The following is a 16,775-nucleotide window of genomic DNA, read 5'->3' as shown; positions in this document are numbered from 1 at the left end:
TTATGCTTTTTTTTTTTGGAAAAGAAGAACATTGCATGGACGCTTATAGATTGAATGATTTGTCGCTAATTTCAGAATTAGCCTGAAGTTGTCACTGTTCATTTTTCCTTCTGTCCCTTGAAGAACATATTGAATGCTTTCCTGGCCTATCGTAGTATATAAAGAATGAGTGCAAGTTAATTCTAAACTATAGTCTAAGATAAATATTAAGAATATTGGCCTTCTGGGTGTTGTTGGGAAAAGGTGGAGATAATAGATATAACTGCACCAGCAACAGTAAGGGAATGAATGCTTGCATTATGTTTTTAGGACTAGAGTTTTTAGTCATTCTTCATCTTCATTTTTCTTGAACACACACATGCATATATATATATGCACACATATGTGCACATATATATATATAGTGTCTCAATAATGATCAGAAAAAGCACAAGTATTTTGAATGGAGATAGACTGTGAACAAGATATATGCACAAATAAATAAATGTGTGTTTATATACAGATACAGTTAAATGTGTCAATGGAAAATATTATCCAGGGATGTGGATAGAATGTGTCTGGACTAACACGAAGGTCAACATTGGGAGGTGACACCTAAGTAAATGAGGCAGTGAAAATGCATGTGATCATCAGGAAGAAAAGTCTTCCAGTAAGACAAAACAGCAGGTGCAAAGGCCTGAGGACATTTTTGTCTGGAATTTTTGTGGACTAGTGAGGAGGTCAGAGTAGTAGGAAAGGATTTAGGAAGATAAATGGGGATGTTGACAAGGTCAGATGAAAGAGGTCTACTTTAGGGCTAGCAACTATCCATCCCAGTCATCCTGAGATCTTCTGGGTTTACCCCCTTGATGGTTAATTATTTAAAGTACTTCCTCCCATTTTCAAAGGTGTTTTGGTTAGGTTTATTTAGTGATCCTTGGTAAATAAATCATTCTTAGATCTTTGGCTTTTACTTTGGGACTCATAGGATCTATGGAAAATTTGGAGAGAATAAGATATGGCTTAAATTTTTTCAGGATTTCAGTCTTCTGTGTTGAAGATAGACTAGTGGGAAGGTATGAGACGTGACCAGGATAAACACATGGAAATCACATAAGATTTTATTAGATTATCATTGTAACATGTACAGAGAATCCAGAGTTGAGTGGAAGATGCATTTGGAACCAGGGTTTAGCCTCCTGACCCCTGTTATGGATATTCTTTCCAGGGGGAGCTTTCTCTCTGAGTTTAAACTTAAGGAGGAGTGAAGTCCTTGGTAATCTCTCTTTTGAGTTTATCTAGCCTCCTATTTTGTGGTACAACTAAGTTGCTTTCATTTCATTTTATGAAAACTAGGTATTAAAACATCTCCCTTTGGGGCTGGAGCAATAGCACAGCGGGTGGGGTGTTTGCCTTGCACACAGCTGACCCAGATTCGATTCCCAGCATCCCATGTGGCCCCCTGAGCACTACCAGGAGTACACTCAAGGGATGGAACTGTACATGCACACAGATTCTGTTTCACACACATGAGTGTCTGAGACTCAAACCTTTATGTGTTGGGAGGGCATGGTTTATATTGATATTTAGAGACATCTATGCATACACATTTATATTTTTGATATTTTAAGTAGCATATATATTCATGGGGTGTGATAGTAAAATTAAAATCTTTGTCCTTTTTACTAATTGCCAAATAAGCACAGTCTTGAATTATATCAACGTTGGAATCTGACAGGGCAAAAACAGTGTCACATAATGTTTTCTTTTTTTTTTTAATTGATTCACCTTGAGAACAGTTACATGTTTTCAGGTTTAAGTCTCAGTCATACAATGATCAAACATTCATACCTTCACCAGTGCACATGTTCCACCACCAAGAACCCCAGTGTACCCCCCTCAGGCCCCCCTTATATCCCTCGCCCTGCCTGTGTGGCTGATGATTTTCACTTTACTCTCTCTTTGATTATATTCAATGTTTCAACAGAAAACTCACTATTATTATTTGGAATTTTCCCCCAACAATCAGACCGACCAAAAAGGCATCATTTGATAATTTGTTTTCTGTTGTTGATAAGGAAGAGCATATGAGGTCACGCGGCTGCTGTTTTGGATTTCTGGTATTTTAGTAATTTAAGTAATTAAGCCCAGAGAAATTTCTACCAAAAGACGGCGATCACCATGCCACTGCCACCAAAAGGAAAGGCCGAGGTCACATAATGTTTCTCTCTCTCTCTCTCTCTCTCTCTCTCTCTCTCTCTCTCTCTCTCTCTCTCTTTCTATCTCTTTCTCTCTCAGCAATGGAAAAGGAGAATAAACTAACTCATAAACATTTTGCTAGTAATAATCATATATCAAGGGTTTTATATGTAAAATGTGTGGTGTAATATATGATGGTCTTTGCTGCTGTGATTATTTTCTGTTCTATATAATTGATTGAGATTCATTAAGTTGTATATTTCTACCTATAAGGTCCCATTCCTTATTCAGAGCCCTTAAACATTAGGTTAGTGAGTTATTTTAGAGATTCTTCCTAACTTAGGGTTAGAACTGAGTGGGATATGAAGATTATACTCTTTTGATGAAAGGGTCATCAGGTAATTGGTCGTTCAGGTCTGTGAATAAGAGAAGCAAGAGAACCCAGAGTGTGGCAGAACACTCAAGGAGAGAAAGAGAAGTAAGGGGGGGGGGGGCGGAGAAGAGAATTGTTTGAATGTGGGTAGCACTATAACACTGTTGTCCAGTTGATTGATTTGCTCGAGCGGACACCAGGAACGTCTCCACTGTGAGACTTCTTGTTACTGTTTTTGGCATATCGAATACGCCACAGGGAACTTGCTAGGCTCTGCTATGCAGGCGGGATACTCTCGGTAGCTTGCCAGACTCTCTGAGAGGGGCAGAGGAACTGAACCCAGGTCAGCTGCGTGCAGGACAAACGGCCTACAGGCTGTGCTATCGCTCCAGTCCTTGAATGTGGGTACTCAAAATATTTTATAGCCTCGTCCTTAAAGGCTCAGACCACTCAAGGTGCACCTACAGTTCAATTTCTAATAAACATTCAGTGAAGTGGTGGTATCTACTTTTTAGAAAATGTTCCAAAGAAAATAGGTAAAATCTTCAAATTTAGTTTAATCAGAATTCTTATTTCTTACTTCATTTAAGAAATGTTCCTTTCTATTCTGAACTCAGCTTCTTGCAAGTCTCTAATAAAATAATACACCCAGACCAATATGCAAACGTTCTTTCCCCTTTGCATTCAAGAGCCCAGGCTACAGAATTTCATAGGTTAGCAGTTCATAAGAGCGACTCCTGTGACCAATTGTGTTCCTTGGTTGAACTACTGAATCTGTCCTCTACGTTGCTTTCTCACTTATCTTGTCCTGATGTGGTCTAGTGTAACAAATAATCTAAAATAGTGGATAATCCAAAAATGTTATTTATATTTGGCTCCAGAATTCATTACCAGATGTTACTCTAGCAGATTTCACTTCCTAATTAGGCCTCACTTAAAGTAGGAATTAATTTTGTCTTCATTAACTGCTTCCAAATCAGCAGGAAGGGGCAAGGAGAAAGTGCAATGCATGCTGGATATTTGGGAGAAAGCTGGCCTGGAGCTAAAGTACATTATGCTCAAATAGTGAATTCAAATATGAGCAATCACAATGATGGACATTTGCATTAGACATGTTACTGAGCACCTTCCTAAAGAACTTTCAGCATTTATCAACTCTTCTCCCAACTAATCAGGAGTACATACATGCAAATTCTGTAATAGGAATGAGGCAGATGTTAACCCAAAATTTTGTACATAATAAGAAAATAGAGAGGCTCAGAGAGGTTAAGTGACCTCTCACACAGATTGATCTCTAAGTAAACAGTACCTAAGACACTGAAACTGATTAATGAATGATAAGAGGACCCCACCGTTTCCTTCTTATTGATGATTTGAATAATGAGGAAGCAAGAATTCTCCTGGCCTAATTCGCATTAAGAGAGCTAAGATAATGAAGCTGTGATTAAATGGCCATTAAACTATTTTTATCAAACAGAGATCAAGCCAGTGTGAGAATCTGGGGACACAGAGTGTAATTGCAATTCTACAAGATGTGGGAAAAATTACTATCATAAGCAGGGCATGGTCCTTCCATAATAGCCTGCATTTACAAATCCTTGGAATGCCACATGCAGTTTTCATGGTATTTCTCCATTCAGGTGTTAGCATCTCAAGAGTTTGTACTCTCCTTTTTAATTTAGTGGATTTATTCATTCCTTGGGTGCATCTGGTGTGTTGTATGCACTGTGAACTAGTTTCATGGCCAACTGCTCACAATGAAAAACCTAGGTTTGCTACAATGGATCCCAAGTTCAGTCTTGAGGTGGTTCTGGACACTTCAGAGGACAGAATCTACCTTTTTCCAAAGGTGCCATTATTTTATTTTATTTTATTTTGTTTTGTTTTGATAACAAGGGCTGATATTTAGGGCTAACTCATGGCTCGATGATTAGGGGTCACTCTTGATGGCTTGGGGGACCATATACGCTGTCAATGATTGAACTTGGATTGGATGCATATTAGGCAGGTAACCCTACCTGCTGTACTAACACTCACCCCTTCAATGGTGCCTTTTGAACAGTCAGTATATGTCAGGCAGGATGGGGCCATCCTATCAGTTCCAAAAAGCAGCCATTCTGGTACATTGACTGGAATAATCGATTGTTAGAGTATTGCTTCAGAGATGCTGCATCTTCTAACTTACAAAGTATTTATACAGGTGTATCTAGAATCTGTCACCAGCACATCTTTAGACCTTGAATGAATTTTGTTGGTGATTCTTCTTTATTCCCAGAGAACCCTGAGAGTATGGCATGTAATGGTCATACAGATCTTTAAGTTGGAAGAAGAGCCACGGACTTACATTATGTAAGGAGAATCCCAGGTTGAAACTTTCCCAGAGAAACGCCACCTTTTAGCCACAGAGCACAATGCAGCATGATGCTCTAAGCCTGTTCCCTGGTTTCCCCTCTCTAATGCTGCCAGAGCTGCCAGGTGGCACCTTGGGTGATAGCCATAGATCACCATGGATCTCTTTCTCACCTCTCTGCTTTTCTTTTCAACTCTATGGGGCTATAGCAAGTAATATATGTTTTTCATAGGACTTTTGACTAGTTAGAAAGCAATATGAAGGCTAGTCTTTGGACTGTCACCTGCAACAGTATTTCTATACCGGTGTCCCCTGGGAAAAGATATATATGCGAGTGGGTCGGTATGCTTATTTGCTCTGTAAATTGGGACTGAAGCAACATTCATTTTTGAGAGTTCTTTTTATTTTTTTTGTCACACCCATTACCTATTGGGGCATCTGGCTGCTCATGCTAAGGTAGTTGAATTTGTCACAATGAGAGGCAAAGTCCACTCACCTTTGTGTAAAGAAGAATGTGTTGGGCCTCACAACAGGAAAGCCTTCAGCAACAACCTGTTTCTTTTTAGTCTTCTGTATTTAAGAGGATGCAGAGAATCTAAAACTAACATTATTTCTGTCTTAATTCAAAGAACATTTTAGTCTTCTGTAATTAAGAGGATGCAGAGAATCTAAAACTAACATTATTTCCATCTTAATTCAAAGAACAACTTGACAGAACATATGGTCTTGAACCACACCTTTGAGTTCACTGTATCACTGTATCACTGTCATCCCATTGCTCATGGATTTGCTCGAATGGGCACTAGTAACGTCTCCTTTGTGAGACTTGTTGTTACTGTTTTTGGCATATCAAATATGCCACAGGGAGCTTGCTAGACTTTGCCGTGTGGGAGGGATACTCTCGGTAGCTTGCTGCCCTCTAAGAGAGATGAAGGAAATCGAACCCGGTTCTGCCGTGTGCAAGGCAAACCTACTCCAGCCCACCTCTGAGTTACTTGAAAAAAATATAAAATTCCACATTATTGACCTTCCAGCAGGAGCACACCAAATTAGATGGGAAAGTAACACAGCAGCCAACTAAACTCAACAAACAAAAACAATACCACAGAAGGGCCAACTAGCAATAAACAGCTTAGTTAAACGTCAGACTAGGACTTAACGACCCCATGGTGAGACAGAACAATTTTCACAAATTTTCTTTCACGGAAATGTTTTTGATAACTCCATTAGTCATTTAGTTGTAACAAGCAATATAAAATACATTATTTTGTGCCTTGGGCAGGCTTGGAAAAGTTGGGTGGGGGGCAGGTCGCTCCTGTGGTGGGATTGGTGTTGGAACATTGAAAGCCCATAACAACTGTATTGTGTTTAAATATAAAAATAACTTTTTAAAAAATAATTATTTTTAACTAATAACTTCTAATGGAGAATTATCAATACTGATTACAGCTCTACTGGATCACAGGGCATGAGCACCAACTAACCCTACCCTCACACCCAACATAACATGCACATCCACAAACAAAGAATATCTTCTATCTCCAAAACACCTTCACTGTGGTTCTAGGAGAGATGAGAATTAAAATAGTTGGTGGTTTAATCAGAACTTTTAAATTAATTATGACTTGATCAAACTTGAATACTTCTGCCATTGTATTTGGTTTGCATTCATTCAGCCTTATTAAAGAAATGGGAGAAAACTAGTTAATTTAAGTGTTCTTTGTCATTTTGACTTGATTGGAATTATCGTGGTTTGTTTACACTAGGGATAGAACTAAGGAGCTATTGTATTATGTGATTGAAAGCAAACACAGGCTTGTAGTATTGCTAGAAAGCCAAACACAAAATTTAAATAGGATAAACAAAATTACTCATTTATTGGTAAACATTCTTAACTATTTCTTCTGGAGCTATTTTTGAGCTTCAGTGAAATTACTCTTTTTGAAAATTAACATACCTAAAAAAGACTATACAACTTATTAAAAGTGCGTCTGTGTGTGTGTATGAGAGAGAGCATGTGTGTGTTTGAGATATTTTCAGAGATTATGTATATAATTCGATATTATGAAGAATAATTATGTTAATGAAACTCTCACGTTTTAAAACAACAATTATTTAATTCAAATATAAATGTTGCTCAATGCTTTAATGACCTAGATTTAAATCTGCCTTTTGGCATGTTGCAGAACCCGAATTTAAACAAAATGGGGGGCAGGAGAGATAGCACAGCAGGTAGGGCACTTGCCTTGTACCCAGACAACCTGCGTTTAATGCCTGACATTCCATGTTGTCTCCTGGGCCCCACCAGGCATGTTTCTTGAACACAGAATAAGGAGTATACCCTGAACCTTACCAGTGCAGCCCCCAAACAAATTTAATTAATTAATTTAAAGGGGGTGCTGGAAATTTAGATGTAAGATTATGAGCTTGGGCAGAAAATTTTTAAAGTTTACTTTTTTGATGGTGTTAAAGAGGAGGATTCTATGCTCAATAAGCCTTTAATTTATGGAATTAAGAAATTTTAGCTTTTAAAAAACTGGTCAGTTTCCAGAAGATAGTGATCCCATTTTAAAGCAAACATTTCACCCCTTCTGATTAGGATTTATCTTCTGCAGAAGAATTTGCAAACTCATGCAGTTGTCATTCCATTCTGTGTGACCCAAAACTCTTCCCTGACTATGTCAAGTACAGGGATTTAGAGAGATGCATTATGCAAATGGGGAAAAGAAAGTCAAGTCCAGTCCAGCCAGAGTACAAATGACTCTTTGTGGCTTGCATGCAAAAGGAACAAAAGTTGTAGTTTTACCCCTGGATGGAGACTCATCAGTAATGAGGGAAAACAATTTTTGTGTGAAAATAGAATGTATACGTGATAAAGGCCTGCCTAATTTCTCTAGTAATACAATTTGATTTTCTGATTAGCTGTCTTTTCTGTGATTCTTGTAATTTTGTCAGGTCAATTAACTGGAGTTCAGTGCTAGAGAGAAAGGAAGTGTGGGCACTACTGGCTCCATTAGGTGTCAGCAGCTTAGATGCATTTTGTAATAGAATCTGTGAGGGATAATTTAGCTGATATTGTTAATGTCATAGCATACAGAACGTAAATAAGAAAAGATTTAGGAAGCAGGTCAAATTGGACATTGTGAAGAGACAAGAGAAGAGAGAAAGTGATCCGCATGATAGATATTCTAGGTAATAAATGCAGATCAATAAAATATCAGCAAACAAGCAATGACTCTCTGTGCTACGCACCCAGCATTGATGCTGGTACCCCAGATGCATAGAATGTAAATATGGTCCTGTTAGCAACGTGCATAAAAAAGTTTACTTGGGGAACTGATGGTTTATAGTACTGAGGCAAAGATTCTCTGTTCTAGAACATAGTTTATAAGTTCTTTTATTCCAGCGGAATGGTCCCAGGAGGTCTGAGATCTATCTTGTTTTTATTTCTCCAACACCTAGCAAGGCCTAGACCCAGAGGAGGTCTTCAAAAACAGTTGCAAAATACTGGTGGAGGGAAGCTGACGCTAGTGGTGGGATTGGAATTGAAATATTATGTGCTTAAAATCTGACTATCACACTTCTTGAATTAAATTAAAAAAATTTAAGTTGTGGAATAAATAACCAGAGATTATCTTCCCAAGGATGTGTTAACATAGGAAAACACGGGACATGAAAAACGTAACAGGCCGTGTTTGCAGAAACCCCTATTAGAAGCAACATTGCATTAAAATCATGCTTGTTGGCACAGAATTGAATGCATTTAAGAAATGTTACAGAGTCAGTCTCTGTTAGTGACTCACTAACTTGAGGTAGTTCCTTACTTAAGGTCTGAGGAATTGTTCCCCAACTCAGGAAATCAAGAAAAACAGCAGTTTTTGTGGTTAAAAAGTCCTAAGTTTGGATTTTGGAGATGAGGGAGCTATTATCAAGTAGAAATGTCCAATAGGCAGCTATAGATTTATGAGTAGAGTTGGGAGAGATGTCAGTGAGAGAAATAAATGACTGTGGAGTGTTCAGTGATGAGATTGTAATTGAAACTACGAAAGTTTCTCTTTGTATATTTCCAGTTTCTGCTGATGCTCAAACAGAGGGTCATCTAAACTTTTCGGTGGTTATGCTATACCAGAGATTGAGATACTCTATCTGAAGATAAAATAGAAGATGATTAAAATTCTTTCCAGCTTTGTGATTCTCTATATCTCTGTTAGGGAAAGAAGACAAAAGATGTGGAAGACAGCTGTGGATGAGACATAATTATATACAGGCAGCGGTTATAGGCACCATCCTAACAAATTATTAACCTGGGCAGCTCAACCATCAGAGGTTGGTGGAGCGGAGGTATTAATTAGTTTTGCAATTCAGGTTACCAGTGAATTTGGAATGGAAGGAGATCATGATCTTTGTATTCTGGATGTTATTTATAGTTTACTCATTTGGCTAAATCACTTCAGTCAAAATGGACTCATTTCCCAATGTCAAGTCACTCATGTCTTCAGTCTTGGGTTTTTGTTTTATTTTTGTTTTGTGTTTTTAGAAGATAGATGAAGAGAATGAGGCGAACTTGCTAGCAGTTCTCACAGAGACACTGGACAGTCTCCCTGTGGATGAAGACGGATTGCCCTCATTCGATGCACTGACAGATGGAGATGTGACCACGGAGAATGAGGCTAGTCCTTCCTCCATGCCTGACGGCACTCCTCCCCCTCAGGAGGCAGAAGAGCCGTCTCTAGTAAGAACCCTTCCTACTGTTTAACAGGAATTGGAGTTGCCCCTGGCTACCCGCTGCATGGGTATGACGTAGTAACAATAAGGTCTGGATATTTAATTTAGACTGATGCCAAAGCAATCCCCATGCCCACTTGAAGTTGCACATTTTGTGATTCTCTATGTTAAAATATAGACAATGCAATCTATGTGTGGTCTTCACATTTAAACAACTACCTTTTGTTCTTTTTGTGCCTGCCTTTTTATTTGGTACCATTATTTATGTTCACCGTAGACTCTTATAAAACGTGGACAGCCAAATAGTTCTAAATATTTAGTATGATTTTAAATTATGACCAGTGTGAAAAATTATTTACATTGATTCTTATTTAAATATATGTCATCAACATGTCTAATTTTGTATAGAATATTTTTGCTGCTTTTTATATTTTTATTATTATGCATATAGGTTGCATTTCTTATTGTTTGAAGATGTAGCAATTAATCACCCATCCCTTTGTATTAGAGATTTAGTTCTACTGCCTATTTTTCACGATAATAAACTATATAATCATTGACATACTTATAATTTTAGTCTTCAAACTTTGAGAAAAACATGTTCACTCTGCCAAGAGGTTGCTTACAGTTTTATTCTTAGATTCTAAGTATAGAAGGTAGACCAAGGGATATACAAGACTTGGATCCATAATTCTTATGAAGATTGAAAAATAATAGCACATTTGCAACCCAAGTTGCCTAAATTTATGTTAGGCAATGAAGCAGAGAATTTGTTGGAACCGAAGAGTGAATTTTCTTTTCAATGCAGTGCTTGACAAGAATTTTATTAGTTCTAAGACACAGTTTACCTTCTCATCTATGGGAGCCATTTGTCATTTGCCATAATTCTCATTTAAGAGCACACTACGTAAATTATGGAAGGCTATCCTCCAAACCTGGAGAGCATGCTTCGGCGTGCCTTTTAGAGGTTGTTTCTCGACCATTTCAGTGGTATTCACTGTTCACAGCACTTCATGAAAACTTAAGGACATTCTACTTATATTTCTTTGCATTTCAAGATTTCTGGTTGAGAAGAAAATATCTCTTCAGTAATTGTTATTTAGTATCAATTCTTCCATTGTTCACTGTCCTTGATTTTGATTTCTTTACTGATGACAGGTGATTTTTATTCATTCAATTGTTTTGACGAAGAGGGCTTGATCACTCTGAGTCCATTTCACTGCCTGTTTGAGCAGGGAAACCGTCAAAGGAAGAATTGAGGTCCAGGGACAGTAGATTCTCTGCATCTCCCGACTGATTCCCTAGACATCCTTTTTAGTGACAAGTGCTTCATCAAATACTCTTTGAATCAGTTAATGTTTTTTGCTTGATTATGAGTTATAGGGCTGGAATGATAACACAGCGGTATAGTGTTCGCCTTTCACGTGGCCAACCCGTGTTCGATTCCTTGACCCCTCTCGGAGAGCCCGGCCAGCTACCGAGAGTGTCGTGCCCACACAGCAGAGCCTGGCATGCTACCCATGGCGTATTCAATATGCCAAAAACAGTAACAAGTCTCACAACGAGAGACGTTACTGGTGCCCGCTCGAACAAATCGATGAGCAACGGGATGACAGTGACAGTGACAGTGATGAGTCATAGTTCAAGATTCAAAGAAACTTCTTTCATTTATTGCTACTTGATTAATTTAGGTTATGGAGGGGATGAGGAAATATTCTCCCCAGATCCTTAGTTAGCAAGGCAGCTTCTCTCATTGAGTCTTTTTTTTTTCCCAGAAATACTCATAGGAAGTGGTTTTTGCCTGATTTTATCTAAAAGAAAAATTAAGGTAGACAATACTGAGTTTGAATATACATAAAAGCGTGTTGGTAGTACAATGCCAAACTTTTTCTTCCTTAAAAAAAAATTCCTTTAGTACTATGTGCTAAGGTGCGATATCATTAATTTTCATCCCTAAAATGAGTGAATTCAAGTTTTTAAATTTCACTGACTCTTTACAAATGCTTAAAAGGTACGTAACATCTCTTGCTTTTCCTCTCCCCTGATGTGTTTCCAGCTTAAGAAGCTGTTACTGGCACCGGCCAACACTCAGCTAAGTTATAATGAATGCAGTGGTCTCAGCACTCAGAACCATGCAAACCACAATCACAGGATCAGAACAAACCCTGCAGTTGTTAAGGTACAAACATAAACTTTTTGCTCTAGGAGGGAAAAATCATAATGGGTCTTTGCCTGAAGCTATAAAGCACCTGATCAGTTTATAGGAGTGAATTCCAGTCTGATCCGAAGGGTCCTTCCAGAAGCATGAAGCAGGCCTAGCATGGGTTTCCCATAGTAGCACCATTCTGGCACTTTCATGGAGGTCCCACCGTCTGTTGTTTCTCACCCACTTTGCTAATAAATGCTGCAGGGTGGGCTACCATCAAATTTGCTGATGGGTTGGTATTATCAGCAAGTGACTTGAAGAAGTGGGATTGCCATTTTGCCAGCTGTCAAACCTGAGAAAGACTGCTTTGGAATCCCCGCCAAAGATCTATCTCTGCCATTAATTGGATGGAATACTGGCAATGACATAATTTGGTTAGCAAGCTGTATTAGACAATGTTTGTCTTGCCATTCACTGTGAGTGAAAACTGAGCGTTAAGGGGTACTTAAGAGAATTGTGAATACTGGGCTCCAGCAATCAGTGGCAAATTAAGGTTTAAACCAGCTTCTTTTTTTTTTCCCCTTTCCCTTTATTCACAGTAAAGGCGCTGTAGGGTCTTGTTAGTTACATGTTGCTGAGTAGGAACATTGAAATGTAGGAGAAATGAAATAAAAAGCTGCATAAATGTCATTTAGGAATTTTAAATGTAATTTTCTTTCCTTGTTCTGCAAACAATTATTCACAGCTCATAGATCTAGTACACTTAGACTGAACACTTCATTGAAAATCTCATCTCTTCAGAAAACCTATATCCATTCTGATAAGGTTCAGTTCACTAATTTTAGCTTTCTTTATGCCTTGTTTTTAAGACCGAGAATTCATGGAGCAATAAAGCGAAGAGCATTTGTCAACCGCAAAAGCCACAAAGACGTCCCTGCTCGGAGCTTCTCAAGTATCTGACCACAAACGATGACCCTCCTCACACCAAACCCACAGAGAACAGGAACAGCAGCAGAGACAAAAGCACCTTCAAGAAGAAGTCCCATACACAATCCCAGTCGCATCATTTACAAGGTAGGTTGGAGGGTCCAAACCTAGGCTGTGGCCACCGGCTCTCTCCAAAGAGTCTCTGGGTTCCAGCAAGAGAAGGTCCCAACTCCAGGATGTGGATGCAGAGTGTTTCAGGAAGGAGAATCCAGCACTTTCTTCTAGATGGGGCAGGGTGGGGGAGGGCGGGGAATGCTTTCTCAGACACCGGTTGACCATATCCTATTCAGCTGATGTGCAACCTAACTCTCTGTCACCCAAAGGCTGAAATGCTAGCTGGGACGGGGGTGGGGGAGGGGCATTGCAGCCGCCACAGATGCAGTTCCCAGGAATCTCCAGGATGCTGAGGTCATTGATGCTGAGGAAGCTGGGCCAGTCAGTTCAGTGAAGAGAAGTTTTTGGGCTTCCTTTAAAAAGAGGGATTGTTGATTCGCCATATATATATCTTAAGAAGTCACACAGACACCATCTCTCATAATGATTAACTGCATTCTTTATTCATTTACTTTTTTTACACCACTTTTTCTCAGTAGTTTTTTTTTTTAATTCCAGAAACTAAGAAGATTTTATTTCCTATTAAAAAAAAATTCCTTGTGGCCTGAGATGATGTAGGAGTGAAGGCCTTTTCTAAAGCCCTTAATTTTCATCATGTGTAGGATCCTCCTGGGACCACCAGCAAATACCCTGAGCACAGCTGGGTGTGACTCATAGTGATGTTTAGATTTTATAAACATTTGAGGGTTTTCTTGTTTTTGTTTTTGTTTTTAAATCCTCTTATGTTCTTAGAAGACCAATGCGTCTGGGGCAAATCAGGTAATTTAGGGAAAATCTGTCCAACTGCGATAGAAATACCATCCTATTTTGGTTCTTTCCCTTGGTGTTTTAAGTTTTTTTTTTTTTTTTTTTTTTTTTGCTTTTTGGGTCACACCTGGCGATGCACAGGGGTTACTCCTGGCTCTGCACTCAGGAATTACTCCCTGGTGGTGTTCAGGGGACCATATGGGATGCTGGGAATCGAACTCGGGTCGGCTGCATGCAAGGCAAACACCCTACCCACTGTGCTATTGCTCCAGCCCCTCCCTTGGTGTTTTAAAATATTCTGGATTTGATTTTTAGCTCCATTTAAAAGAGGCATATTCTAAAAGCTCTATCCAAAGACTCTACCTCTTTGTCTTTCTTTTATTTTCCCAGTTTTCCCACCAGTGGCGGAGGGGCCTCTAATCCTTGGTCCTTCTCTTAACCATGCTCATTTCCTACAAGTTTTCTTCCTCAGTATTCAGGATATCCCTCATCCCTGTCTCAGCATAGAGTTAAAGACTTTCAGGAACCTTCCTCTAATGTTTCACAGTGGTTCTCAAGCAGGTATTTCTGGGTGGAGAGCTTAAAATCCCTGTCTCTGCCTAGTTGTATTTTGGGGGAATAGATATAAATATAGAAGTGGTTCGATTCCTCCATCCCTCTCGGAGAGCCCAGCAAGATACCGAGACTATCCCACCCATACGGCAGAGCCAGGCAAGCTACCCCTGGTGTATTCGATATGCCAAAAACAGTAACAACAAGTCTGGGGATGTTACTGTTTTTGGCATCAATGGAGATGTTACCACTCAAGCAAATCAATGAACAATGAGATGACAATGCAACAGTGACAGTGCTACATATAGAAATAAGCCAGGTTATCTGCTCACTTTGTCCTACTCAGCTCCTCTTTTGCAGGCCCAGAACCAGTAATGGTTAGAATGGAACCAGATGTACAGTGGGGCCAGTCTATGGTATTGGCTTCCCAGGAACAGACGCCAGCCAAGTTCACTCTAGTGTGTGAACTGGAAACAAACAGTGAATGTCTGGAGCAGAACGGGCTGTCCCAGGTTCCAAGAAATCCTGAAGTCTATACATCAGTCCATAGGCACATGTTTATTTATTTTTTATTTTTTAATTTATTTTTAATTGAGTCACCGTGAGAACAGTTACAGGGCTTTTAGGATCGAGTCTCAGACATACTATGTTCAAACACCCATCCCTTCACCAGTGCACATGTTCCACCACCAAAAACCCCAGCATACCCCCCCACACTCCCCCTCTGCCTGTGTGGCAGATGATTTTCACTTTACTCTTTCCTTACTTTGATTACATTCAATTTTCAACAGGAAACTCACTATCATAATTTGGAGTTTTTCTCCCAACAGTCAGACCAGTCAGAATGGCATCATTAGATTGTATGTTTTCTATTGTTGGTAAGAAAGAGCATATGATGTTACATGGTCTCGAAAGCGGCCGCCCAGTTTTGGAATTCTGGTATTAAGTCCAGAGGTATTTCTGCCAGCAGCCGCTGCATTCCGAGATTGGTTTCTGAATAGGCACATATTTTTAAGGGTGTTTTTGATTCTTTAAGTTTTGTTTGTTCTCTAGGTTCTGTAATTTTTTTTGAAGGATTATTAATGGATTACAAGATTTTAAATTAAGATTTAAAATATTCGAAGTAGTTTGCACATTCCTGTGTACTTTCACAAGGTAGAGTGGTGAGGAATTGAGTTAGGCTGGGAAGAAAAGATTGTTTAGCTGAAATTCATTGTTTTAAGATATGCATGGCAAGGCATAAAATGCTTGCCACAGGGTCCGAGAGAGTACGGGGGTTCAGATGTTTGCCTTGCAGGCACCGCATAGGATCTCCTGAGCACTTTCATGACCAATCTCTGAGCACAGAGCCAGGAGTAAGCACAGACAAACGTATCCTGGATGGGGGTGGGGGGTGAGGAGTGGGGATGGTGCGGGAAGTGCGGAGGACCTTGTGCCTGTGATCAAAACCACACCAACCCAAACCAAAAAAGCAAAGACTCAATTTTAAGTATTTATTAAAAGTCTTAAAAATTGCATACAGGGGCTGGAGTGATAGCACAGTGGGTAGGGCATTTGCCTTGCACACGGCCGACTTGGGTTTGATTCTCAGCATCCCATATGGTCCCCTGAGCGCTGCCAAGAGTGATTCCTGAGTGCAGAGCCAGGTGTGACCTGAAAAGCAAAACACAAAAACAAAATGCATACATTGTTTTTTGGTAATCAACAGTAACTATACACTCACTCTCAGGGACTATTTAAATTATTTAAAATTGAAGAATCGAATAGGTGGTAACTCGGAAGATCCAGTGAGGTTCCCTTCTACTGGGTTGCAATATTCTCCCTGTGCTTCCTGTGTGCTGTCTGTGACAGTGTGCAGTCAGGGGTTTGGGGGGTAGGTGGCTCCTTAGGAAAAGAGCTTGGCCTTTGATTCACATGGTGTTAGTTTCCCCTTTATTAGCTTTTTATTCACTTGCTAAAGCAGTTGTTCATCAAAATAGCATAAATTTGCATGAGAAAGATGTGTTCCTGACTTCAAGAGTCTCTGATCTACTGCTTACTGGTACCATTATACTCCCTGTAAACCAAATGAATACTCCTGTTAAAGCATTGGATTATTCAGGGATTAGTTCCTGTGTGTAGTTTGAGGCTGAACCCTTTTCTAGGACCCTCATTTCCTGCTTGAGTTCGGTCTCATTAAATATGGACACTGTTTTTTCCATTGCCCGTGGCCTGACCTTAACCCAAGTATGAAAAATTGGGAGGGGCGTATCTTTCTTTCAGTATTTCACAAAGCCTACACCACAATTTGTACACTGAAATCTTAGTGGTAAATATTTTTCACCATACATCTATTGAGTGATGAAGCACATAGTTGATATCTCGTGATATTTGCTATAGAACCCACGTGTGTTATCCTAAGTATGAGTTGGTCATAAAGGTTGGTCAAGTTCCTTCCTAAGTGTGTTTTTTTGAAAGGCTCATTGTATCAGACCAGGTGAAAAAATGTTTTTAAAAAGTAAAACCAGTTCATCTATCTGTGTGTATGTTTGTGTATGTATGTGTATATGTGTGTGTATGTGTACACACATGCACATATATATACATATTATACTCAAAAAAGT

The 16,775-nt window shown here is 39.3% G+C and overlaps 1 protein-coding gene across 4 annotated transcripts in view; it reads left to right on the top strand.

Moving 5' to 3' along the window:
- The window catches only part of PPARGC1A (PPARG coactivator 1 alpha), a 713,065-nt gene that overhangs the window by 658,413 nt on the left and 37,877 nt on the right, over positions 1–16,775 (top strand). For all 4 annotated transcript variants that reach the window (XM_055140706.1, XM_055140707.1, XM_055140705.1 and 1 more), the window contains 3 exons: positions 9,439–9,633; positions 11,683–11,805; positions 12,642–12,846. In XM_055140706.1, the coding sequence (XP_054996681.1) occupies positions 9,439–9,633; positions 11,683–11,805; positions 12,642–12,846 (523 nt within the window). The remainder of the gene's footprint in view (positions 1–9,438; positions 9,634–11,682; positions 11,806–12,641; positions 12,847–16,775) is intronic.

Source organism: Sorex araneus, chromosome 5 (genome assembly GCF_027595985.1).
Source record: "Sorex araneus isolate mSorAra2 chromosome 5, mSorAra2.pri, whole genome shotgun sequence".
Lineage (NCBI taxonomy): Eukaryota > Metazoa > Chordata > Mammalia > Eulipotyphla > Soricidae > Sorex > Sorex araneus.
The sequence above is the reverse complement of the archived record's forward strand: the minus strand, read 5'-3'. Positions and strand labels throughout refer to the sequence as shown.